The sequence below is a fragment of the Pectinophora gossypiella genome, chromosome 14 (assembly GCF_024362695.1).
Source record: "Pectinophora gossypiella chromosome 14, ilPecGoss1.1, whole genome shotgun sequence".
Lineage (NCBI taxonomy): Eukaryota > Metazoa > Arthropoda > Insecta > Lepidoptera > Gelechiidae > Pectinophora > Pectinophora gossypiella.
This window is the reverse complement of record NC_065417.1, coordinates 13,991,677-14,018,052: the sequence shown is the minus strand read 5'-3', so window position 1 is coordinate 14,018,052 and position 26,376 is coordinate 13,991,677. Positions and strand designations below refer to the sequence as shown.

Genomic DNA, 26,376 nt, shown 5'->3' with positions numbered 1-26,376 from the left:
GGTTATTATATTGGAGTATTCAATGAACAAAGTGTATCTGCCTATTTTCGCTTCGTGCTGGGAAGCCGCTTCATAGCTCAAAAGTTTATGCGGACTTTTGAGTTAATTCGTTTGGGGTTCGGAGTAGGAGTCTACTCCGAGGGTGGGGGCTTAGGTTTCATCATCATCATTCATCACCTTTCATCATTTCATTAATCATCAAGAAAAAAAAATACGTAAGACATGGCTGTATGGGCATAGTTCCCTTTGCCTTACCCTTCGGGGAAAACCAAAACAAAAAAAAAAAATTAATAAACAAACATCACAGACATCATGACAGATCTAAAACTAACGAAAATCTTTTTTCTTTTTTCTATTTGACTTATTTATGAATTTTAATCAAGAAAACGTGATAATAAGTTCGACAGCAACCAGTTCAGGTCCCCGAAACAGCCCATTTCAGGCCGCGTATATATGGAAATACTACTTAAATACGTCCCAGTCTCGTCTTTTTTTAACGTCCTCGTTAAAAAAAACGTCCTAACCTGAACTAATTAACCTAACAATAAACACCACGCGTAAATATAAGTCCAGAAATGCGCTGCAAGTCGTCTGGACTGGGCGCGAAAACAACATAAAATTCGATTAGCTGCTAAGTGTCCCGCATGCTATCACCAGCTGTCACTGACATACGTATGAAGTCCTGCGGATTTTATTGGAACTAAATGACAAGTCATAATAATTATATGCGGATACTGCGACATCAGCGCCGTGCTTGCGGGACGTCCTGAAGCGCTATTACATCTTTCAAACGCGATGCGTCAAAGTTTGAACCGACGCAATTTAGGAAAAATCTACCTTATTATTACTGTACTGTGATCGTTATTTGTAAAATCATACAATACATATACACAATTCTTTATACACAATATAATTATTATGACATATTGTGGACTTTCCGGTAGACCTACAAAAATGGAACAATTCAACCATACGTTGTTTTGTTACATCTCAATGGGCTCAGGCAGCGTTTTCGCCGAAAGCTCCAAGTCGGCTATATTTGTAACGATAATTATGTTTGATATTCATCATCATTTTTGAACCATTTTATACAAACAAAAAATACTTGTATAAATTATATACCCTAAAGCACGCCCATGAATCACTCTACTCATTGGTGAAAACCGTATGAAAATCCGTTCAGTAGTTTTTTAGTTAGCCGCATGTTCACTGATGCGATTAATGCCTGTTAGAATTTTACAAAATAAAAAATACGGAAATTACGGAAGGTACTTTAGTGCAAAGTACATTATTGTATAATTATAATATTACTGGTAAAAGTGATACTTTTTGAAAATTCCGTAACAAATAAACGGGTTCGCCAAATTCAATTGTAAAAAAAAATACAAAAAGTATAAAAACAATTAAAACATGCACTTGGGTTTGAACCGTGAAACTTAAGAATGGCGGCGACTGCTTTACCAAATGCGCCATTTAGAAGTTAGAAGTAGACTTCAAATTATGCATCTCTTTTAATAGCTAACCTAGTTCGCATGTGTGTGTGACAGCTTCGTGTTTGTACACAAATTGAAATGACACCAACTTTTGATGCAATGTTTTAATATGATATCTGCAGTAAATACTTCAAAATTGTAGCTTAACTTAAAGATAATGTATGTAAGATTTCGCCACCTAACGTTTCACTGGGTCAGAACTCAACACTAAACGAATAAATGGAAAAAAATACGAAAAATGCAGAAGTAACGCCATCTGCTGACGCAGCGTTACCTAGCTGATTGACACGCATCACCTTAATAACTAACTAGTAAGGACAATTTGTTCAGGTGGGGTTTCTCGGATGGCTCGGACTTAAAGTGCGAGTGCGGCACTGTTCCCCAAACGATGGAACATCTTACATCGTGTCCTGCGTGCCCGAACACCTGCACGCAGGAGGATCTGATTAGCGCTGCAGATAGCGCCATACTTGTTGCCAAGTTTTGGGGCGATACTATTGAGTTTGCCATCGACACTATAAGAAGAAGAGAATAACTTCAATAGTGATTTAAAAGTGTATTTCTTGTTAAAACTCTTTGTTGTAATCTACAATATGAACACCAATGTATTTTATATTGACTTATGTCGTTACTTTTGTCTTAGCAAAAATTTACACTACTTAACCACTACAACTTATATTTTCTCTGCTAAAACTAGTATTCTTATTCTTCCATCGTGTGGGTTATGTGGTGGATTACCAGTCTAATCAACCCTGGCGTCAGGGTTATTATTAAGCCGCCAAAGGCCCCTGACATGACTCATGTAACGACTACGTACCTACATCAGTAAGTAGTAACCGGGACCAACAGCTTCACGTGCTTTCCTAAGTACGTATAAGTGATATTATTGATATTTTAAATCGTATGTCGATAATTGTGATCTACAGAGGAGAAAAATAGGAGATTTGTTTCTTTTACGTTTTTGTTAATAATTGTGATTTTGTGTAATTTTTTTTTCCCCTACTGTGTTTGTATTGTTACTGTGGTGTCCTCTAATAATAAATACTTTCTTTCTTTCTTTCTTTCTTTTTCTTACTGTAAATAAAAACAATGAGTAAATAATAGCGGGAACCTATAGCTTCCGAAGCATTTCACATGATCGGATGATCAGCTTGTAATGTACTAACCAACTTCATCATCATTATTAATTTAAGAGCCACCCTCTTGTCGGTGTAGTATTCTCCATTCTTGTCTATCAAAGGCCAATTCTTTCACTTCCTTTCAAGACACGACGTTCACCTTCTCTTTATCTGTTCCATGAAGCTCTTCTTGGTCTTTTCCTTCCTCTTTTTCCTCGTAGCTTTCCTTCTATGATGTTTTTAATAAATTCGTCGTGATTTATTCAGTGTCCAATCATCTTGCCTCTTCTGTCCTCAATAACTCTCGATATTTTAGCATTTCCTTACTCGTATTAGTAACCTAACCAACTAGCGATCACAATTATTTTTTTGATGTGATGTCGAACCCAGGCCATCCGGATAGTGACGAAAGCCGTGTTGTATAAGTAAAACGAAGCAACCACGTCGCTATGAAAATTAAAAATAAAATCCGCAGTCATTACAATTCTAAGCACCGATGAAATTCATAATTTATTCAAAGGCTCGTCATGTTCTAAACATGGATGGACACTGTTGCTGTTACATATATATGGTGTCCTAGACAATGGAATAATTAGTGACATCATACAAACTAAATAAACATTCTTACGTCATCTCCCTAGCGTCAACCCGTTTTCAAGGGTCCTTTTTTTTTTGACGTGACTTATTGTAGATTTGCCGCAGATGGCATTAACTACTTAGCCGGACAAATGGGGAGCGCTGAAGGCTCTCACCCGGTACAACGTTTAAGACAACAGGCCTGAGGGTGCCCAGTTGGGCGCGAACCTCGGCTCAGGGCGTCGTCTGAGAGGAAAAATATTTGAAAGAATTAATCGACCCTAGTGGGTCGATAGCGATAAGCGCTGAATGAGGGAAATCGTCGACCACGCCGGCGGGGTCGGTATCGGGGTCCTGAAGTGTTTGGTGTCGCGAGCTGATTGGCTGCCTCTATGGCTAGAGTAATCGGGTCGTCGGGATCGTATATTACGTCCTTCGGACGCCGATACTTTTCAGTAATGTACTCGGAAGCCGCAACTACCAGGGGATTTGGGTGGTGCGGAGCAGAATCGAAAAAACGTTTGGAAGCAAATTTGAGCCATTGGGCAATGGTTGGCAGAACACAGGGTCCGCTTACCTAACCTGAAGATTCACAGGTCCGAATTTTTATAGACTGCCTTGCTGACCTTCCACCCCGCGAAGGGATAACCAGCCCAATACAGGTTAGATCACATCAGGGAGCACGTGATAATTATTTATGACCCAAACACAATTTCCTTACGTAAGTAATTCAATAATCTGACGCCAGGGTTGATGAGGTCAGTCATCCACCTCACAACGCATATGACAGAAGAAAATAATATAAGCGCAGAATCAGAATCATTTCAGAATCATTTATTCAACGTAATTATCATGGATAAACTTGTTGAAGGTAAATGTAACATTTTTGAATTTACGTCATTTCGCAAGGTGTTATGGCTGAGGAGAAGAAATGACAAGAAACTGCAACAGCAACACATCTTTTAAATCAATGAGGGTACATTACAAGTTATTTAATAACTAGAGGAACACATTCCGACTATATCCCAATTAGGGTAGTCAAAGGTACATCCATCGCAAGATGAAGTACCCTTACGTCATCGAGCTATTTGTTAGACCAACGCGATAGATCTATAATTGTCGAGCCAACTTCGTCCTTTGTACACTAGCCAGTGTACACTCAGTTGGCCTAAAACATTCAAAGCAGCTGATTAGACCTTTTTCTAAGAAATTATCATCAAAAATCCTTACTCTCACTAGGGGGCAGGTTAGGTTGTTGATACGGGCCCTCACGGGGCATTGTAGACTCAATAAGCACCTACACAGAATGGAGCTGACCGAGTCTCCTCTATGCAGATTCTGCTTAGGGGAAGATGAGACGCCACTACATCTGCTATGCAGCTGTGAGGCTCTCATACATAGTAGAAGCCGTACACTTGGGGGCCACATAATGGACCCCCAGGAAGTCATGGAGCTTTCTCCCAAAAAGACGTTGGATCTATTCGAACGGATCGGTCTAGAGGAGGATATTTAAATGTAGGGATTTAAGGTCACAATAGATCTGTCAAGGTCGCAGTGACCTCGCGGGCTGCATTCGGTCCGGCCCTCACCACTTTCAAATAATAATAATAGCCAGTGTAAATTGATCTTTCGACAGTTCGACGCGTGAAGCCAGCATAAACTGGGCATGGCTAGAGTTTGTTGTATGTTCCAGCATATCTTGGACTCACCGTATAATTGGGCGAGGCTGGTAGCTGCGCCATGGTCTCGTCCCCCGTAGCGAGCACTATGAGCGTGTTCAGTATGTAGGGGTCTGCCAACACGTCTGTCAGCGATAGGAGCACCCAGCCCGAGAATATCTCCCTTATAAGCACGCGGAATACTCTGTGAAGGAAGGATTTAGTTAAAGGCTTACACATACATACATACATACATAAACTCACGCCCGTAATCCCTAATGGGGTGGGCAGAGCCACAAGTAATCAAAAACAACTTGCAGCCACTGTTGATACGATGTCGTTAGCTGGATATGATGAACCTTATGGTGATAAGGGATCAGCCTGTCGCCCATAACATTAGTCCATCATGTTAGAGGACACAATCCCTCTGTCGGTTTTTACGACATGCCCGGGAAGACAAGCAGCTCAACGTTTTCTATGTTTTTTTATTTGCTCCCAGAACAGCATAGAAGCAGGCTTACAAACAAATACAATACACACTTTACACATACATAAGCACACGCTATCTCCCGTTCTCTCTCTCTTTATTCTGCTGCGCTTTTGTCGGTGGAGTAATCGTCATTCCTCTCTTCTTCCCGCCAAAACCTTTACCTGATACGACACGACCTGCACCTTCTCTTTTATTTGTTTCATAAATGTCTCCCGCGACTACGATGTATTCTTGCCCATCATCACCAGCCCATTAACGTCCCCACTGCTGGGGCACGGGCCTTCCCTATGGATGGATAGGGAGATCGGGCCTTGAATCACTACGCGGGCCCAGTGCGGATTGGTGGTTATTAACGACTGCTAATGCAGCCGGGACCAACGGCTTCCGAACCCAGAGGAGCTCGAGATGAAAACTTTTTTTTTTTTTTGGGTGACCCCATCCTATGACCGGCCTTTGCGAAAGTTGCTTATTCTTGCCCATTAATCCATTATTACAATTATTTTACAATCGATATAATCGATTATATCTATCAATTATTAGATTATAATCGATAGGCACATCGATATTTATATTATTTAGGAACTTAGTAAATAATCGGCTATTAATCGATAATCGACTGTGTGTGTGTATATAGAGTACAGTCGATTATCGGGCAACACTACTACGATTTTGATACACCGCTTTCGCTTTATCCAGTCACACACACACGCACCCTCACACTTGGATACACTTTATTGCAAAAAATATAAATAGGCTAGTTTCCAACTCGTCAAATCAGTTACTTTTTATTTTACTAAACGTTAAATAAAACGTGTTGGGTTGATGGTGTTTCTTGCACGAATTACAGTGTATTTCGGAAATTAAACCACTTGTTATCACGTTGCGTTGTTTTATTTACGAGAGCTTGTCACAGAATTGCCATAGACAAAAAATATTTTTTACTTTTAATTTAAATGGATTATTTATATAATACTAAGGTGAAGCGGGGTTTGTTTGTCGGTATGAATTTAATTTTACTTTATTTATTTATTATATTTTTACATATTAGCTTTAAGCAAGAACACTATGTGACATCATTAGTTTCGTTTTAGATCTGTCTTTATTTAGTAATCAGAATTTCATCATTTATTTTGAACCTAGTCTCTTCTTCTTCTTCGTCGTTCCCTCACTGCTGAGGATCGCGACCACAGGTTATGGTTTTCCACTCGGTACGGCTATATGCTGCGTGGACCGCCCTCTGTATGCTGCCGCCCACCGTCTTCTTCGCGATGTCAGACCACCTCGTAGGCGCCCTTCCTCGCGCACGTTTGCCATCCACTTGCCCAACGATGATCTGCTTCTCCAGACTGTGCTTCGGAGACCGCATAATATACCTAACCTACCTACCTACCGAACCCAGTACACGAGCCAATTAGTTGATTGCGGGGAGGCCTGTGCCTAGCAATGGTACATATACAGGGTGTTAGGACATCCTTTAAAAACGGATATACTCACGAGTTCTCAAGCTCATTGTTCTTGAGCAGATATGGCATGATAGCGTTGGTGATGGCTCGCAGGTAGCGCAGCTCTGCGTGCCGGCTGGCCGCTGCAGGGTGGACAGCGAGCTTGGAGTCCAGTAGCGCCGCGTCGGGTCGCTCTGCGCACACCGTGTAGTGACGCAACGCGCATGGTAACAGGCGCTCTGTTATAAAGCGCGAGTAGTTTATCTGGGGGCAAAAAGTGTTGTCAGTAAAAAAAAATACATAGTGGGTGGTTCTTCGAAAGTTCGAACACAGGAAGACAATATCATTACCACACATACATACATAAACTCCCGCCTATTTCTGACCGGGATAAGCAGAGACTATGGAATTCCTCTTACTTCTTCCACAGTCATCTATCTAGAATCTTTGATCTTTTGCAAATATCCAGTTAAAACTTTCGTATGTTGGCGACAATGTCTTGCAATAGTCAGTAGTTTAGAATCAATACTATTGACAGTATAGATGATTTTCAAGACCAACTATGGACAGTTCGGAAACGCTAGAGATTAGGGCATTTCATTTCTCAATAAACTTGTTTTTTGTACGGAATAAAGCGGTAAGACTAGGGTTGCCAGGTCGTCAAATTAAAGCCGGACAGACTAGCCAGCTTGACTGGTCATTTAGGTAAAAAGGTCGATTTTCCCGATTACCTTAAATAATTAACGCGGCACAAACATACATATCACGCTAGTTTCAAACTAGGTAAAAAAATTGTGCTCTCAATTTTGACCCAGATTGAAATTAATTGAAAGAAAGGTTTCGTTCAAGACAATCACATTAAAGGATTTTTCAAAAAAGCGCTTACATGGCTTTCACTATAAGGCGGCGATATAGCGATATATAGTATTACTTTATAATAATTTAAATGTAAACACATAACTGGGTTCTTACCGCTTTAAATTTAGGAATATATGACTCCCGATATTTGATGGGATGACTGATGAAATTGGAGTGGAGTAGGTAGATCTATAATTTTCTAATGGCAAACGTATCTGTCTACCCACTTTCTTTGCTACTATGATAATACCATGTAAACCTCAAACATTTTGTAATAATCTGCCCTATATAATATGTGTTACCTTAATAGCTCTTTGCAGAAGACATGCTGATGCATATCTCAGTTGGTGTCGCAGTTCATCAATAAAAAATGGCTGCAGAGTAATCTTGCTGTACCACGAATTTATAAACTGCTCCAATATTGTATTGTAGAACTGAAAAAAAAAATTATTAATTAGATTTTTGTAAGTTGCTTTCCACTAAGACAGTTGGTGCAACTATTACACATAGATGGAGGTACGGCTAACCACTTATCATGCTGGACTAACAGAATGCTTGTTGAGGTGTGGGTAATTGAGATAGAATGGCATTGGATCAGGAATTGTGGTGCACTCTTGGGGAGGCCTTTGTCAAAGGGCAAACTGGCATGTAAGAAAATAGAAAATAAACTACTATGATACTTTAATATTTATGGAAACTATAGTTATGTTATGCGAAAAAAAAAAATCAGTAATAAAGGCTTATTGCTGCATGAGCAATAAGGCCGCCTGTTGTGCTTTTCTGTATATGCTGTCCTTATATCTGTATTTTGTGTCCATTGTGCTCAATAAAGTATTTTATCTATCTATCTTATATAATTGAGATATAGTTATGAGCTTAGATCATAGAGCGGAAGGCCTTATTGCTGCTTAGCAATAAGGCCACCAGATTGTATTGTATCTATCATCCATTTGTGTAAATTTGTTTTGTATGTTGTGTGCAATAAAGTATATTTGATTTGATAATAGGATTATGAAAGGAGTTGGGTGTTGGTAGGACTAGTCCTATGCTAGCATAGGTAGACCTAGAAGAATGTACATTGATCAAAATGGAGAAATCCTTAGAAAGGGTTTAGTATCAATCTACTCTGAACTGGCATGCATAAAATAATAAAATAAAATATATATATATATATATATATAAAATTGCATGTTTAAAAGGGAAAAATCTACAAAGGAACTCACTTAAAGAAACGAAAAAACAAGTTTACATAAAATAACACAAACAAGAGATAAGCTTAACATGAATTAAGAAAACAGCAAACAATAATTTGTTAACCAAATTATCAATAACAACTTAGTTATCTGCTAACTAATTGATTTACATACATAAACAAAGTAGGTAGTTAACAGTATAAGATTTCTTGAAGTAGGTATGTTTGTAGTATATTATAATAAAAATAATATAAATACTGACAATGTTCTCAGCAGTCAGTATCTACTCAAAATTTCCAAATATTTATTATGCAAAACTATATAAGTAGGTACCTACAACCTACACAATTATTCTGAAGTAGAGTTATAAAACATTCTAGAAAAATAATCAATAAAGGTTTGTTTCAATAGATGTTTCTCTACTTACATCTTCTATGGCCAAATCCAACTGTTTGTGTATTTGCAACCCCACCCAGGGGTCTGTGGTGATACCACTGTCATGCCTGTTGCATTCCTTGGAGCCACATGTCTCACAACCCTGAAACAGTAAAAACATACAACAACCATGCTACAAAAGATGAATCATTTTCCTTTGCCTTGAACTGAACTGTTTATAAAATAATGGCTTGAAATCACATATTTGCAACAGTATGGTAATTATTTGATAAAGACTATAAATTGACTCGCTCATTGACTTCTAAAGAAATAAATTACATAAATAAGCGTGAACGACCGTTGAGACAAACAAATGCGCTCTTTATCATACAAAACAAGGCGTCAACTCACTCTGACAGCCTCCACTTTAATCTCTTGTTTCGGCAGGCTTTTCAACACACGGCACTTCAACTGCTCCACATAATTGAGCAAAATGCGGGAATTTAATCCGTAGTAACAAGCCACACATCCCAGCACGTAGCTAAACACGACAGTAACAAAGTGAAATCTGCGAAAACCAAAACTGGGTTAGCGGCGTTTCTGCACAAAAGGGCACGCATAAATCAAAAATATAAGTTGGTGTACCTATAAAAATAGAGGACAGCTAACGATCCAACGAATATTCCAACGTAAATAATATTATTTTGATTATCAAATTTCTCTATAAACTTCATTTGACATCTTTCAGTCATGGTTGGACGAATAATGACGTTTTGTGACTTTGACAGTTAGAATGTGACCAGCTAATATTTTAATTTCCTCAGAAATATTTATTTATAAACATTTGGCTAACGATAACGAGCAAAACATCGTGATTCTCCATTTCACTAATAATTCCTTATAAAATTTTTCTACAATATTCAAACCATCAATGCAGCCTACTTTTTTCAAATCTAGTCACTATACATACTAGTACTGAAGTTTCGTGTTACAGGCCGGTTGCCATACTCTCCACATTTGCTAAGATATTCGAATCCATTTTGCATGCTTCAATATATTCACAATTAAGTTCTACACTGTCTGACTCTCAGCATGGGTTTCGGCCGGGGCGTGGTACGCACACAAATCACATGTGTTTCATGCAGGAAGCAACGTCTGCCTTGGATGCTAGAGTAGGAGGGCAGGTAGACATAGCTTATTTTGATTTTAGAAAGGCGTTTGATACAGTTGATAATGATATTCTTTTACATAAATTAGCTATAGCCGGTTTTACGCCTGCTCTACTGTCCTTTTTTTCCAGTTACCTATCAGACCGGAAACAGTACGTCGATTACTTTGGGCACGTGTCAGAGAGTTTTAAAACTTTGTCAGGTGTGAGCCAAGGTAGTAATCTTGGGCCATTGGAATTTTTGCTTATGATAAATGACTTGCCCGATGTTTTGGAGGGTTCGAGGTGTTTGATGTTTGCAGATGACTTAAAACTCTTTATGACAATAAATAGCACGGAAGACTGTGACAGGCTGCAAAGAGATATTAACGAAGTAGTTGAGTGGAGTAAAGCAAACAAACTTTACTTTAACATCTCTAAATGTAGCGTGATGACATGCACACGAGCGACACATCCCAAACACTACAATTATACCATGAACGGAACGAGTCTGAAGAGAGTAAGCTCAGTTCGTGATTTAGGGTTGACATTGACACAGGATCTATCTTTCAGTACGCATATCACAGACATTTGTAAAAAAGCATTTCGGAATTTAGGATTCGTACTCAGGCAAACTAAGGACTTTGGTAATGTTACGGCAGTTAAATGTTTGTACGATGCGCTGGTTAGAAGCCGCCTTGAAAGTAGCTCTATTATATGGAACCCCAATGAAGAAAAATATAAACTCATGCTTGAGAAAATGCAAAACAAATTTCTAAGGGCTCTATATTACAAACTATATGGTGTGTATCCCCTCTTCCCCTTAATGTATCCGAGTCAATTTGTTCGGGGAATGGTCGGCTACTACTCATTGGAGGTGAGAAGGAACCTGGCTTTAGCTACTTATGTTTACAAAATTTTCATTGGAGAATTGAATAATCCAAATGTTTTAGCAGGCATAAATCTCATAGTTCCATATACGAGATTGAGAAAAGGTCCACGCGATGACATGTTTGCTTTACCAGTGTGCAGGACGAATATTCTCAAACATGCCCCTCTGACCACAGCGCTTCGAATCCTTAATGGAGTTTCCAAACATATTGACCTATTGCATTGTCCGTTGTCGAAATTCACAGCCACAACATTAAGATATCTAGATTCATTGACATAATATTTGATTGTTAATTTATTGTTATTGTTGTTAATAATTCTTAGTTGTCAGTTTTGTTATTTAATAGTAATGGGATGGCCTAACACGTGATATGTAGTAATATGCATATAATTAAAATGGTGGAATTACTGCTGTTATTAAGATTTTAGACCGTACCACTTTGATTTATCTTAATTCTACTTTAAATAATTTTTAATAATAGTTAATGGTATATGTTTTTTTATTGATATTGTTTGTAAAGTTGTTATTTTCTGTCATATAGTTTTTATTCATTTTTGTTAATTTTGTATGAATGTTTATTTGGCTTCTTAAAGGTACCTTGTTTTTCCATCATCGCATTGGGCTTGCCTGTAATGGTGATGTGGTTGTACTATTAGATATAAGTATAAATAAATAAATAAATAAATAAATAAATATATGTCTTTTTTCTTTCCACAGCAATCTCTGGACTTGAATGCCGCAATACCACGAATGAACTACATATGGGTTTCATGCATAGATCAACACGGACCTCATGTTTCAACACATTAAAGTTCATTAGCATTTTTAGTTTTGTGTTGTTATGAACTACTTGTAAATACAGAGACGTAAATACTTGTTAATGACATCGTAACGAAAACTTTAAGAGATGATTCATGATCCTGAGTTGATGTTAAGTGGATTTTTCCGTCGCAAAATTCATGTTTTTGGTAATTTTTTTGAATTATTTTCAATTTTATACTTTTGAAATGGAAAATTCCACTTGATATCAACTCAAAATCATGATCTGTAATAAGTAATTAAACTATTATATACTTTTAAGAAAAAAAACTTGCTTTTGTATCATACATCAATAACGTAACCGCATCCACCGACGTTGTGGGTAACGTTGTAAACTGGCAACATATTAAATCAGTTCAGAAACTTTGAGCTTAGCGTTATTTCGGCTTTTTAGCGGGAAACGGGAACGGGACAGTTGCTTTCTTCATTGAATAATCTAAATAATTAATACGAAGTGGTGTTTTGTGGTTAATGATCGCATTAAGTTAGTCGGAAGACATTCGCGAGTGTTATTACATTGGAGTATTCAATAAACAAAGTGTATCTGCCTATTTTCGCTTCGTGCTAGGAAGCCGCTTCATAGCTCAAAAGTTTATGCGGACTTTTGAGTTAATTCGTTTGGGGTTCGGAGTAGGAGTCTACTCCGAGGGTGGGGGCTTAGGTTTCATCATCATCATTCATCACCTTTCACCATTTCATTAATCATCAAGAAAAAAAATACGTCAGACATGGCTGTATGGGCATAGTTCCCTTTGCCTTACCCTTCGGGGAAAACCAAACCAAAAAAAAAAAAAAAAAAATTAGCGTTATTTCTGTCCAAGAAAGAAGAAATAACTTCAGAAGCAGATAGATAAAATATTACACATTATGACGTATTTGATCTATTACTACATTTCATCATTATTTTATTTGTGAATATGCAGCTGCAAAAATATCGGCAGATTATTTTAAGTTTTGTTTGACTTGAAATTTCGGAACGAATCTAACCTCAACTCAAATAGTTTTCAATTTTCAATTGGTTTCCAAATATTTTCTGTCAAGCAGCTCAGCTGATTAACGAAAAATTGTTTAAAAAACATATAATAATACCTACTTTAGTTCAATTCTCGGCATATTCTTGACTTTTAGAAGATTTTGTAAGTAATTTTATTCTTTTTTATTAGGTACTCTAGAAATTAAGTATTTACAAAGTCTCGCCGGTAATCCCTCAAGGGAACGAAAGGCCGACAGAGCCATAGGTCACCCAAATCACAACACCCATCCACAGCCCACCTGATAATCTTTCTAAGATGGGTACGGTAAACCATGATTCATCATTTTTGAAAGGATATTTGCATTCACTTGAGTTGTAATCCTAAGCAGCGAATAGATGATAAACGCCTACCGCCTTTGAGAATGTTGTCGCGCACCTGAAACAGCTATTGCCATAATTACATTTAAAGTATTTTTATTATTTGTATGTCGTTTTCATATATCGGGCCTATGAATTATAATAATAAGAGTAGGTTATTATTCATATAGTGTCAATTGAAAGATAGGATACCCCCTATAAAAATAAAAACCTAACTACTTCTTTCTTTTTTCTGAGTATCCTATTGCCTAAAGACCCATTAAAGATGTACAACTCAATAAACGCCTACGGTTCACAGAGGTCACGTTATCTTAATGCCTACTTATTCTTACCACATCACACTATCAATCGCTTTCTGTATTCAGTGAGAAAGTGTTATTGTTACAATGTTTTATGCTTGGCAGATAAGTTATTTCTTAGTTTGTGATCAGTAGTGTTTTTAAATATCTATGTTATTTTAAGAGCTCCCTTACACACACACAGGCTTCCTTATACAGGTTTGAGCACACATCATAAAATAAAGTGGGTATCTCAACATTTTGTACCTGTGTTGAAACCATATGTTATTATAATTGAAAAAGAGTAGTACACAAACCTGATATTATATTTATTTATTTAGTATTTTATTCTGTAGGCCTATCTATTGTTAATATCACTACATCCTTCATTTAATGGTTTAGTAGTCTTTGACAGTGCTATACATAAATGTTTATAATTATTTTCATTTTAATCTCTTTAAGACTTAATGTTTTCATCACTTATTCTATACAACAAAACTACTTATAGTCTAGTGAACAGAGTGTAATTTTAAACAAAAAGAAATTTAAGAAGGCAGGTTAAACAAAGTATTTGCAATCAGCCCTTTTATAAGTCTATGAAAAATAAGGCTAAACATATTTGTTACAGATAAATAATGGCTCTTCAAAGGTGTATTTTAGCTACAACAAGACAATATCTATCCAAACGCTGCATTCTCCAGTCGAATCTCAAACCCACCTATTGTGAGCTCTACTATAGATACAGCAGTGACTCTGAGAGGAGATACACTGATAGGCACGAATGGATATCAGTGGATAACGACATTGGGACTGTGGGTATCAGCAAATATGCCCAAGATTCCCTCGGGGATGTGGTGTTTGCACAGCTGCCCGAAACTGGAGTTACACTAACCGCTGGTGACGAATGTGGAGCCCTAGAAAGTGTTAAAGCAGCCAGTGAAATATACTCACCAGTTAGCGGCAAAGTTTTAGAAAAGAATAAAGAAGTAGAAACCAAACCAGCACTGATCAACACATCCTGTTATGAAGATGGGTGGTTATTCAGACTACAATTAACCAAACCGGAGGAACTAAAAGAACTCATGACTGAACAACAGTATGAAACTTTTTTGAAGACAGACGTAGAAAAGGAACATTAGTTACGTATGTGGGTTAAAGATTTCTAGTTTTTATTAAATTATAACGTGATTTTAGAGAGAATAAAAAGTAATGTTGTGTTAATAGTGGTTTTATTGTTGAATGGTGAAAATTCGTCAGTTTGCTGCACATTTGGGCTATTAAATAAGACAGCATAATTTCATTCAAAACATGAGTTTGTTTGTTTATTTAGCTTAAGTATATTATTTCCCTGCCAGGCAAAGGTCACCCTTTCATTCTTCCTTACACTAACATGAGTACCTAAACATAAAATGGATTATCTTTAATCAAGTTTTAGGAATATTTTAAAGTTTAGGTAGGTATTTTGTAAACAAACTAAACAATTTCTTCCTCACTATAATTTTATCAAACTCGTTACTTACTATTTAGTTGTTTATATACTTCTCACAGATAAGGCCAGTGAATGAAAAACAAGATAATGTGCGTGAATGTTTATTAGTGCAATTAGAACTAAAATATAAATGGTTAAACACAATCATTATCTACCTTTGGCATCACTTCGAACTCATAACTATTTATGTACTTTTTTCTGCTAGACATAGTGTTGTAATAGTTAAAACAGTTCCGAATTGATTCTTTGGCGAAACTAGCATTAAAAGCAACTAGATGTCTAGTTTGCAACTTTCAAATAATTATCAAAAGAAAGTATTTACTATGAGAATCCTCTCATTGTATATTAGGAGCGGATGCTACAGTAACAATACAAAAAATCAGGAAAGAAAAACATATTGACCCCGATTCCTGCAGACACATCCTAATTTTATTTTAAGTTATACCTGTCATATTCTTATCCGCGGAAAAGGAAAGGGACGGATGATTGACAACTGTTAATTTTAAAATGAATGATTAACCCGGGAATAGGCATCCCGGCCAACCCGTTTGGCGTGTGCTATCAAAGTTATTAGTCAATATAATATTACGGAAAGGCTTTTTAAATTTTTGCCTAAAAAAGACATGTGTTCCATAAATATGCGTTGCCAACTAAAAGGGATATACTAGGCGTGTGCTATCAAAGTTATTGGTCAATATAATATTACGGAAAGGCTTTTTAAATTTTTGCCTAAAAAAGACATGTGTTCCATAAAATATGCGTTGCCAACTAAAAGGGATATACTAAACTGATTTAACTATTGCAAACACCAATACCTAACTTCACTTAACACTGTCATTGCATGGTATGATTATAACAATATATCACATTTATTTATTTAGAACCCAACCAGAATAATTAAACAAACCTTGCCATCATGCTGGGGACTAAAAACAACGTATTTGTTGCTAAATTACTTTGTAAGTATGCTAAAGCAGTTTGGATTCTTTTCACACCCCTTACAATGTAGCAGAATTAGAGTGACATATAGTGGCTAACTTTGCAAACTGACGTATCTGCAATTTTTTGCTAAAATAATTTGTGTCTTATTGACAATAGCAAAAGGCGCAAATCATATTCGCCAAAAATGTAAGATACGTCAGTTAGCGACGTCAGCGACGATATCTGTCGTCTCTTTCGTACTTAACTGTAGTCTCGTTAGTGCGATAAAGAGATGTCCTATATCTCTTCTCTTCTAATCATGTTACGTTAAAACGGGGAATAGTTTATCTTGCGATAGACGTACCTCTGTTTACCACAATAGGCTAGTTTCCAACTAGTCAAATCAGTTGCTTTTTACTAAACGTCAAAACACGAAATTACTATGGAATTTGTATGAAAAAGCAACCTGTGATATCATAGAAAAACTTGACAAAATGACGCGCTTATCACATACATTACATTTACATTTTTCTTTATTAAAGTTTTTGTCACCTTCAGATCTATATTTATTTAGTAATCAAAATTTCATAATTTTTCTTTGACCTAGGAAACTGCCCAATTGGGTCGTGTACTAGCCTAGTAATTAACCTAGAACCTAGTACTACTAGGTTCAAGATAAATTATTGATGATGAAATTCTGATACCTAAACAAAGACACGTCTTAAATTCACGAATGATTTTTTTTTTCTTATTTATGAATTTTAATCAAGATTACGTAATATTAAGGCCGACATTTTATCACGTTTTTCTATGACGTCACAGTGAGCTTTTTCATAAAAATTCCATGGTAATTTCGTGTTTTGACGTTTAGTAAAAAGTAACTGATATGACTAGTTGGAAAGTAGCCTATTGGGGGATACAGTCGTGAGCTTATGTTTAAAAAAAAACAGCTCTGTGACAAGCAAATCTTATCTTTCTAGTCAGGTTGAGTAATCTAATTACATTTTATTCAGCCCAAAAATAAGCGCAAACATTTTTATCACATTTCCAAAATCATTAAGTATCACATGTTATTGTATGGACAAGATATGTCGGTTTCATTGTACTATAAAAGTGACAAACATAATGTACATAGTTACTTAAAAGTTATTAAACTTGGCGAAAATTCATCATTGTTGTAAAGAGTGCGGCGCGTCGTACGGTCGCACAAAGATTAAGACCATTGCATTGTGCTATGGGTACTTTGTCTTGGGTTTTTGAAACCTAGTGGTCTAAAAAGGCCAAATCAAAGCACTACTATTTTGTATGTTATGGCATCCGGTCGTCATACAGTGAAAAGACACTTGTCCATTCATTTATAAAGCAATATCGAAATTTGACATTTGCGCATATAAAAGTAAGTGCGCAATGTCAAGAAATGTCAAATAGCAATATTGCTATTTAACGTGAATTGCTTCAATGTGGCCTTTTTAAGCCCCCTGAACATATAGTGACCAGCTATTATTAAAACGAAAAATAGTAGTAATTCTGACGAACAAAACTACATTTTAATTTAGTTTAAAAATAGTGGTGTCCTTTACTTACAATTAGTGTAAGCAAGAGACAGCTAGTTTTGGAACTGGCAAATTAAATTAAATTTAAGTTTGTATATGTCAGAATCTGTACCACTATTTACATATTGAAGACATCAGTTTACGTGGCTGTAAGAATCGATAAGTATAATACCTTTATATACAAAACACATCAATACTAAAAAATGTAGACAATAGAAATAGGATTTAGTAGATAAAAAATAGCAAAGACGCAATAATTGAGCAAATAAATGATAGTTGACAATGAGATACATGAAGTTATAGATTAGTACTTACATAAAATATTTTTAACTTAGTCTAACTTCGTAATACCACATCAAACAAAAAATATTTAAAGTGAACATGTTAAAAAGCCTCTTTTATACTCCTTAAAACGTAGCATGGTTAGAGTCAAATATCTCTCTTCTCTTTCGTACTAAGGCGTATACCGTTAGTGAGAAAGAGTCATCTATCTCTCTTCTCTTACCCGCTAGGCGATATACTATTATCTGTCCTTATGTCATTCTAGCGAGTCATAGCTGGTGAGGAGTGGGAATTCGACGTTATGAGTTTCGAATTCATATTTGGATCGTAGATAATAGATATCACGTGGTTTCCAGGTTTTGTGCCCGGTAAATGGCAATAGGCTCCCACCTATTACATGGACTTAAACATAGCTGGTAAGGAACCCCTCTGCAGGGTTAAAGGCGTGCTGTTATGTTGTCTGTCATCTAATCATGCGTTTTAAGAAGTATAAAAACCGTTGCATTGAAATCTTGAACGCAAACAATGTCATCCAATGCCTTCTTTTTTTAAAAGCAAAAGCTTGCATTGTATTATAGATTCGTTTTAATCGTGAGTCAACGATTTGAATACTTATAATGATAATGGTTCTAATATTAAGTACTTATTCGAAGTAAATACATAAAAAAAAAACAAATATCCACTTTTTACTCTTATTTTGTATATGATTATGAATAGTCAGCCGTCTTACCGCATAGGTGCGAGTGAGACAATCCGCGCATGCTCCCCTTGCTCCTTAGCGGGCTATGGACTAAAGTTAGACCCAGAGGGGGTGAGGTAAATGTATCTCGGCGCCCGATACTAATTGGCGCGGGGCGGAGTATTACCATTCTATACGCAGTATCATTCTCCATTCTATGGTTAGGATACTGACAGTACCAATAAAACTTATGACTAGACCAAAACATTAGGATAATTCCCTCATATATTAAAAGTATTTTTTAATTGGCAAGTTGACATTGTCATTTTAATTGCATTGATTTCATGTTCTTTGTACCTGACAATAAACGACATACATTAAATTCGTATTTTACAAAACTCCATTTAAAAGTCTTATATCCTACAAAAATGCATTTTCCTTGGTATTCTACTAAAATGGTAGATCTTACATAAAGGATGGGTAACACCGATTACATTATTCGAACTGAAGTTCACTTTTTAAGTTTTGGACGTAGATGGTAGCACTGGACCGAGAGGTCTAATTCTATCGTGTGGGTTGTGAGGTGGATTACCAACACCATCAACCAAAACTGAACTTGACTTGACTTGTATAAACTTGTATATTTTTTTAGGTCTTACTAGAGACCTACGCAAAACAGAACAAAGGCATTATATACTTTGTAAACAAGACACATTAGGGATTACGGGCGTGAGTTTATGTTATGTTTATGTATGTTCTAGAAGGTACCTTCACTGAAACAGCCTACCGTAACAGCTAAAGAAATTCTTAAAAAGTGAACTCCGGACATCCTAGCTCAAAGCTAGATATTCATCTCAACACACAATAAACACTACTTAAACTCAATCATACTCCGAACAACCTTTCCCCTTACAAGTAATCTTACTAACCTTATTACTGATGACATTTAGGAAATTCTTCAATTTCTTCATGACCAAACTCTTGTAAGTCCATTTGATCGTGAAGGGTTTATCTAATGGCAAGTTTAGGTTGTATATTTGTAGCATTTTCGACTTGCCCGTGTAGTGGAATTGAGCTGGGTTCCCGTTGACAGTTGCCGCTTTGACAGGGAAGTTCTGAGCTAAAACTGTAATGTTATTTATTGATGGCACTCCATACCCCCACCAGACAACTTTGCTCTTTAATTCCTCATCTTTGAGCGCGAATTCTATGTTGCTGTACTTCCTTTCTTCGTAGCTGTCTGTAAAAAACGAAATTTAGTATATTGTTAGACACATTTGTATGTTAATAGTGAAAGGAGATTGACCAAAGTTGTATGGGACTTGGTCCTAATATCCACCAGACCTATTTACGGACATAGGTCACCAAATACTGAGTAATAAGTACCAATTTGTAGTCAAAAACATGCTGTCAGTAAAGAACATAATATGTCCCCATCATCATCATCTCAGGCCTTTACATCTTTATCAGATGATTCAAACAGCGTTTCTGTGGTAGCTTTTAAAATGGCTGTAAAGTCCAATGCGAGAGCGACAGTAGCGGCCGCACGACTGGCATTGTAGCCCATAAGGAGCTTAATAAACATGCCTTTTCATATATCTATGACTTTAAAAAGAAGTCTATTGAAAAACAGTAGTTTATTGATCTTTATGTAGGTGTGATGCTATTTTATGTTATACAGGGTGTTTGTGACATCGTAACGAAAAGTTTGAGGGATGATTTAGGCCATGATTCCGAGTTGATAGCAAGTGGAATTTTCAATCGAAAAAATATGGAACGAAAAGTAATTTAAAAAAATCAGTATTTGTTACGACACTAACACCCTATCTACTTGTATGTACTTGTACAGGGTGTAAGTGACATCGTAACAAATACTGAGGGGGATGACTCAGCTCATTATTCTAAGTAAATATCCAGTGGAATTTTCCATCGAAAGAGTATAGAATTGAAAATTATTAAAAAAAAAAAAACAAAAATACATGAATTTTGCGACGGAAAATTCCACTTGATATCAACTCAGAATCATGGTCTGAATAATCCCCCTCAGTATTCGTTACGATGTCACTAACACCATGTATACGCGGTCGGAGGTCGACGACCTTACATCGCATGCTTGAATGGTTACTCACTGAGGCTGTCCCCGTCGTCCCAGTACAGCTGTCCCGCCGCCATGTTGGAGTTGTCCGGGACGACCAGAAGCTGTATCGGCCTGCTGCGCGTGTTGCTCGTGGTCACAGGCCCCGTGAGCGGTGGTTCTTGCAGTGGAAGGATTGCGCCACCCTATAATAGATCATCATCTCCATCATCCCGTTTCTCACAGGGTCCGCTTACCTAACCTGAAGATTTGACAGGTCCGGTTTTTTACAAATGCTACTGCCTGTCTGACCTTCCAACCCGCGAAGGGAAAACCAGCCCAATATAGGTTACGTCACATACCTCCGAAAATCTTTTCCTTCACCGCTGAGCACGCGATAATCATTTATGATTCAAAGATAAATTCGAAAACAAATTCGACAATCATTGGTTTAGGCCTGTGCTGGATTCGAACCTGTGACCTCAAAGTTAGAGGCAAGCGTTCTACCAACTGGGCTATCACGCCTCATAATAAATGAAAAGTGCAATATCAATAACAGCCTCCGTAGTCTAGTGGTTAGATATGAGTAGTTGGCATCACGATCACGGTCCGGGTTAGATACCCGATGGGGCCATTGTCGAAATCACTTTGTGAGACTGTCCATTTGGGAATTTGGTATCACCTGATTGGCCGAAAAAGTAATATGATTCCGTGCTTCAGAAGGGGACATTAAGCCGCTGGTTCCGGGTTTTAGCTTCTACCCTCAGTGGAGTATACTAATGAAATACAAACCTTAACAGCGACCATCTCATGATCCCCAACTTGGCTGTACTTGTCGCACGCGATGTATTCCCCGGTTACAATGTTGTACCACTTCTGCGGGCCTGGGTAGAACGCCTTTGTGGTGGTCGCTCCCTCGTCCAGTATGGGTGTCACCATCACGTACTGGCCTATGAGGAACTGTTCGTCTATGTCGTGGAGTTTCTGGTTTTCTGGGGATCTGTGGAGAAAGTGTCCAAACCTTACCGCTGTGGTAGCAATCATGATGAATATTATAGACAAGTTTGTATTGACAGGAACTCTCTTAAGAAGTGCAGCTTTCTAGAATATAAATCTTCTCATCGTGTGATGTGTGTTGTGAGGTGGAATACCAGGCTCATCAACCCTGGCGTCAGGGTTTTGAATATAAATTGTTTATGTTTATATTAATTTCATTTTGCAATTTTAATTTGATATTGTAAATTTTAGTTTTATCTTGTTTTATTTTTAAGTAATGTACAATCAAAGAACAAAAGTTCAGTCACTGAGCCTAGCGAATTATTTGTAAACAATGGTGAAATTATGTACCATTAGTTGTCATAATTATATAATTTATGTTTTTATATGTGTTTTTGGTCTATTACAGAAACGACATGTAACCAGATCTTAAGTGCAACCGTTATTTTTTTTTTACTTTGCAAGAAAGTGTTTGGACTGTTGCAGCTTATCGAACATTGAAGTTGAAATTGTAATTATATACTATGGGTCTGAGTCTGAAAATAAAGATTATATTATTGTATCGTAGCCAATTTGTTACATACTCAATTAAACGGCGTTCAAATCTTGCATTTTTGGGAAACAAAAACAATATTCATGTGACATTATGTGGCATGACACAAAGCTAAAGAAAAACACACAAGGTTGTCCTTGTTAAAAAATAAATTAAATTATTATAATAATAAATAGAAATAAATAAATTATCTTGTGATAATTTAAAATTTTAATATCATTTTGATTGAAACTCACTCAAAGAACAGCGGCCTGGCAACAGTATCGCCATTGATATGCGCTCGCCAGAACAGGGTGTAGTAGTAGGGCAGCAGACGATACCGCAGCCTCAACGCGACGATACTCGCCTCCACCACCGCTGGGCCCAGACTTACTGGGTCTTGAGGCTGGCCGAGGGAATGGAAATGAGTGTAAAATAAACAGCAAACATACATTCAGACTTAAATCAAGTTCGCAGACCCTATCGTGGTAGAACGAAATGATAGATAGACTAGGAGTTCATCATTTTGAAAAGGACCTTTGCATCCATACTTAAATTTAATATAATGGAGTGTCGGGACTAACTAATCTCACGTTACAATAAGACTCACTCTAGAACTAGTCTCACGTAAGAACTAGTCTCACTTAAAAAGTCTCACTTTAGAATTAGTCTCACTTTAGAATTAGTCTCACTTTAGAATTAGTCTCACTTAGAATTAGTCTCACTTAGAAAAAGTCTCACTTTAGAATTAGTCTCACTTAGAAAAAGTCTCACTTTAGAACTAGTCTCATTTTAAAACTAGTCTCACCTTAGAATTGATATCGGCGTGGTTCCTAGAGAAGGGGTAAAAGGCGCCGAGCTGCATCCACCGCTTGCACAGCGCCGGCGTGGTGTCCTGCACGAACCCGCATATGTCCGCGCCCATCATCGGTATTCCGAACAGACTGAAGCTCAGCAGTTCTATGGGGAACGGACAACAGATATTAATGCTTATTTTCAATGGTATTACGTGTAAACTTCGAATGACGGATTCTAAATAATGGTGTAAGATTTTTGTTTGATGTATAGTTTTGCAGATTAAGATATCATAATTCATAATAAATCATTTCATTTTTTTTCTTTTCTTTTTTTTGTTTTTAATTTTTTTTTATCGTACAAACTTCTTCATGTAGATTATGATAGATAATGGCCCCGGTACCTGCAGACCCATCCTAATTTTATTTTAAGTTATACCCGTCATTTTCTCATCCGCCGAATAGGAAAGACATGGATGAAAATCCAACCAATCCAACTTAATTCTGTCGGGTTATTACCCAATATAAAATTTCGGAAGGGTTTTTTAAATTTCTGCCTACAATTGACGTGTGTTTCATAAACTTTATGCCTGTCGATTACCCGTCCCTTTCCTTTTTGGCGGATAAGAGAATGACGGGTATAACTAAAAATAAAATTAGGTGTCTGCAGGAATCGAGGTCATTCTTCTTCTTCATCTATTGTGTGGGTTGTGAAGTGGATTACCAACTCTATCAACCCTGGTGTCAGGGTTACTACTGAGCCGCCAAAGGTCCCTGACATGGCTCATGTAACTACTTACTTGCATCAGTTAGTAGCAACCGAGACCAACAGCTTAACGTGCCTTCCGAAGCACGGATCATCTTACTTTCGGACAATCAGGTGATCAGCCTGTAATCTCCTAACCAAACTAGGGATCACAAAGTGATTTTTGTGATATGTCCCCACCGGGATTTGAACCCGGGACCTCCGGATCGTGAGCCCAACGCTCAAACCACTGGACCACTGAGGCCGTCGTCGTGGCCATAACTGACCGGGTATAGACATGCGCATATCGTCCCAGGTGCTGCGTACGTCGCCGCTCCAGTGGCCCGCGTAGTGCCCCAGCCCGGGGAACGAGGACCGCGATATTATGAACGGACGCTTGCCGCGGATCTCTTGTAGGGCGCTGGAAATAAAAAATAAAAGTAATTTTACGTTACAAATTATTAAATTTCTTGTACAAAATCGACTTAATCATTAAGAAATAATCGATACTGTAATCGAGTGATATGTGATCCGCCGCCAACATTTTATTTTTTACTTGTTGTTGACTATGTTAGCAGTCAGATGTTTTGGTTTCCTTGTGAATAACTTAAAAAGAACAAAGTTGAATATACATAACATATACAGAGCGTTACTGACATCGTAACGAATACTGTGGGGGATGATTTAACTAATGATTCTGAGTTAATATCAAGTGAAAATTCCACTTGACATCAACTCAGAATCGTGGTCTGAATCATCCCTCAAAGTTTTCGTTACGATGTCACTAACACCGTGTATTTTTTTTTTTAATTTTATTAAATATTAATCGTTAAAACTAAATAGCTGGTTTCTTTGTCCGTTAAAACAATAATTAAACTTAAAACTGCAGCATAGAATAAAGAATAATACTACGTATAGAACGGTAACTCTCTGCCCCGCACCAATTCGTATCGAGCGCCGAGTTAGATTTACCTCACCCCCTCTGGGTCCTACTGTAGTCCAAATAGCCGTAAGCCGCTAAGCAGTAAGGGAGCATGCGCAGATTATATCCTGCTCGCATATGCAAGGTGACAATGAGATTTTTGTATGAAGAGTGAACTTACAAATTAGTAGCGACGGCTTCATACAGGGAATATAGGTTGTGTACATCGTAATGGGCCCCGGCCGCGTGTATAGCGTCCATACAAAGTGTCTTGTACTTCAACCCCTCTGGCGCCGTCCATGCAGGCTTGTATGACAGATTTTCTGGCAGACATTCCCCGTCTACCTGACCGTTGACGAAGTTTGATGGCTCGTTCATGTCCTGCCATAATAATAATATAACGTTTATTTCAGACCAACACAAATATAATAATTATTTATTTATTTATTCAAGTAACAAGACTCATTGGGTTAGTATATCTTACTCTATATTAGTGTAATTTTAAACAAGGTTGTAATTAAAAACAAAAGCATGTTTCCACAAAACCGCGAAGTGTACACAAGAGTTCTACGGCCACAATATCGTAACAAATTATATAAACCCTCATCGAGAGTTACCAATTTATACCAATTTATCGACCTTTTTTGAAGGTTTCGAACCTCAATGGGTAAAACGGAACCCTTATAGGATCACTTTTTTGTCCCCTTGTATGTAGACTTGATTGTAGACCTTTTCTTTTTTAATTTAAAGATAACTTATACCCCTTTTGTTTGCTGTTTTAGTGTATATTTTGACGTAGCTTATTGGAGTTTTCCCTGAGATGGAATTAATTACTTGGCCGGATTACAGTGTGGTTTTTCAAAAAGGTACTTGGTTTTCACTATAACGTGACGATATACATGGACGGGTGTACACTTACGATCCAAGCGCCGTCGTAGTTGACTTTGGAGTGGAACTCCGTCATCATCTCCACCCAGTAGCTGGTGGAGTTCGGGTGCGTGAAGTCGGGGAACACTGTGGTGCCATAATTCCATACCTGGTCGTATACAAAAAGTTGAATTAGCTACTTAACAGTTGTAACAATAAAATATAAAATATGTCGGATATGATAGTTTATCATTTCACGATAATTATCCAATAGTTCTTTTTTTATTAAGATCATTTTTAAATATTTTATTTTTCCAAAATAAGAATGCGTTTTTTATCTGTGTATTATAAAGCCCGAAACACAGGCGGCCATGATCGAGCTTCGTGTCATGTCACATTTCACAAAATAAACAAAAACTATGTCAGGTTTCAAGTTACACTGTTTGATAGTTACTTTGTTTGTTGAACTGTGACGTCACTGGGCAAAATGTCACGTGACCAACCGTTTTCACGCGAAATATAAAATGATTGAAGAAAAATATGTTTTTTTTTTCTATTATTTTAAATATATAAAGCTTTTTCGAGAAAATAAAATATTTTAAGAGGTATATTTATTAAATTAAAAATTAAAATATTTTATTAGAAAATAAGCAATTGCAATTTTTAAAATATTTATCCGAAAGTCAAGTAGCTAATTGTAAAGGTGCGAATATTTTATATTGAATCCATGATTTGGAGTAGTGCCGCGGGTTCTAAACCACTGTATTAGACTTTAAGAAGACCACAAAAAACGTCCACGTATGTTAATGGAACTAATTGACAAGTGATAATA

The 26,376-nt window shown here is 37.1% G+C and overlaps 2 protein-coding genes across 4 annotated transcripts in view; one reads left to right on the top strand and one right to left on the bottom strand.

Moving 5' to 3' along the window:
- LOC126372833 (uncharacterized) overlaps window positions 1–26,376 on the bottom strand; it is a 52,439-nt gene that overhangs the window by 11,471 nt on the left and 14,592 nt on the right. The window contains exons 13-24 of the mRNA XM_050018742.1: window positions 25,597–25,713; window positions 24,859–25,058; window positions 24,043–24,176; window positions 23,025–23,176; window positions 22,474–22,622; window positions 21,481–21,688; window positions 20,744–20,894; window positions 19,656–19,854; window positions 9,256–9,364; window positions 7,938–8,069; window positions 6,830–7,041; window positions 4,897–5,050 (exon numbers count right to left, since the gene is read on the bottom strand). Of these exons, the coding sequence (XP_049874699.1) occupies window positions 4,897–5,050; window positions 6,830–7,041; window positions 7,938–8,069; window positions 9,256–9,364; window positions 19,656–19,854; window positions 20,744–20,894; window positions 21,481–21,688; window positions 22,474–22,622; window positions 23,025–23,176; window positions 24,043–24,176; window positions 24,859–25,058; window positions 25,597–25,713 (1,917 nt within the window). The remainder of the gene's footprint in view (window positions 1–4,896; window positions 5,051–6,829; window positions 7,042–7,937; window positions 8,070–9,255; window positions 9,365–19,655; window positions 19,855–20,743; window positions 20,895–21,480; window positions 21,689–22,473; window positions 22,623–23,024; window positions 23,177–24,042; window positions 24,177–24,858; window positions 25,059–25,596; window positions 25,714–26,376) is intronic.
- Window positions 13,052–14,911, top strand: LOC126372816 (glycine cleavage system H protein, mitochondrial-like). Of its 3 annotated transcripts, none has more exons than XM_050018720.1 (2): window positions 13,052–13,197; window positions 14,319–14,911. In XM_050018720.1, the coding sequence occupies exon 2, from the start codon at window positions 14,326–14,328 to the stop codon at window positions 14,827–14,829; it is 504 nt and encodes a 167-aa protein (XP_049874677.1). In that variant the 5' UTR covers window positions 13,052–13,197; window positions 14,319–14,325; the 3' UTR covers window positions 14,830–14,911. The 3 variants fall into 3 exon arrangements, with proteins under 3 accessions (XP_049874677.1, XP_049874679.1, XP_049874678.1); XM_050018722.1 differs by lacking the exon at window positions 13,052–13,197 and adding an exon at window positions 13,775–13,909; XM_050018721.1 differs by lacking the exon at window positions 13,052–13,197 and adding an exon at window positions 13,777–13,934.

What these genes read in the sequence shown, in the direction of transcription:
- LOC126372816 (XM_050018720.1), top strand. Translation starts at nt 14,326, where the DNA reads ATGGCTCTTCAAAGGTGTATTTTAGCTACAACAAGACAATATCTATCC.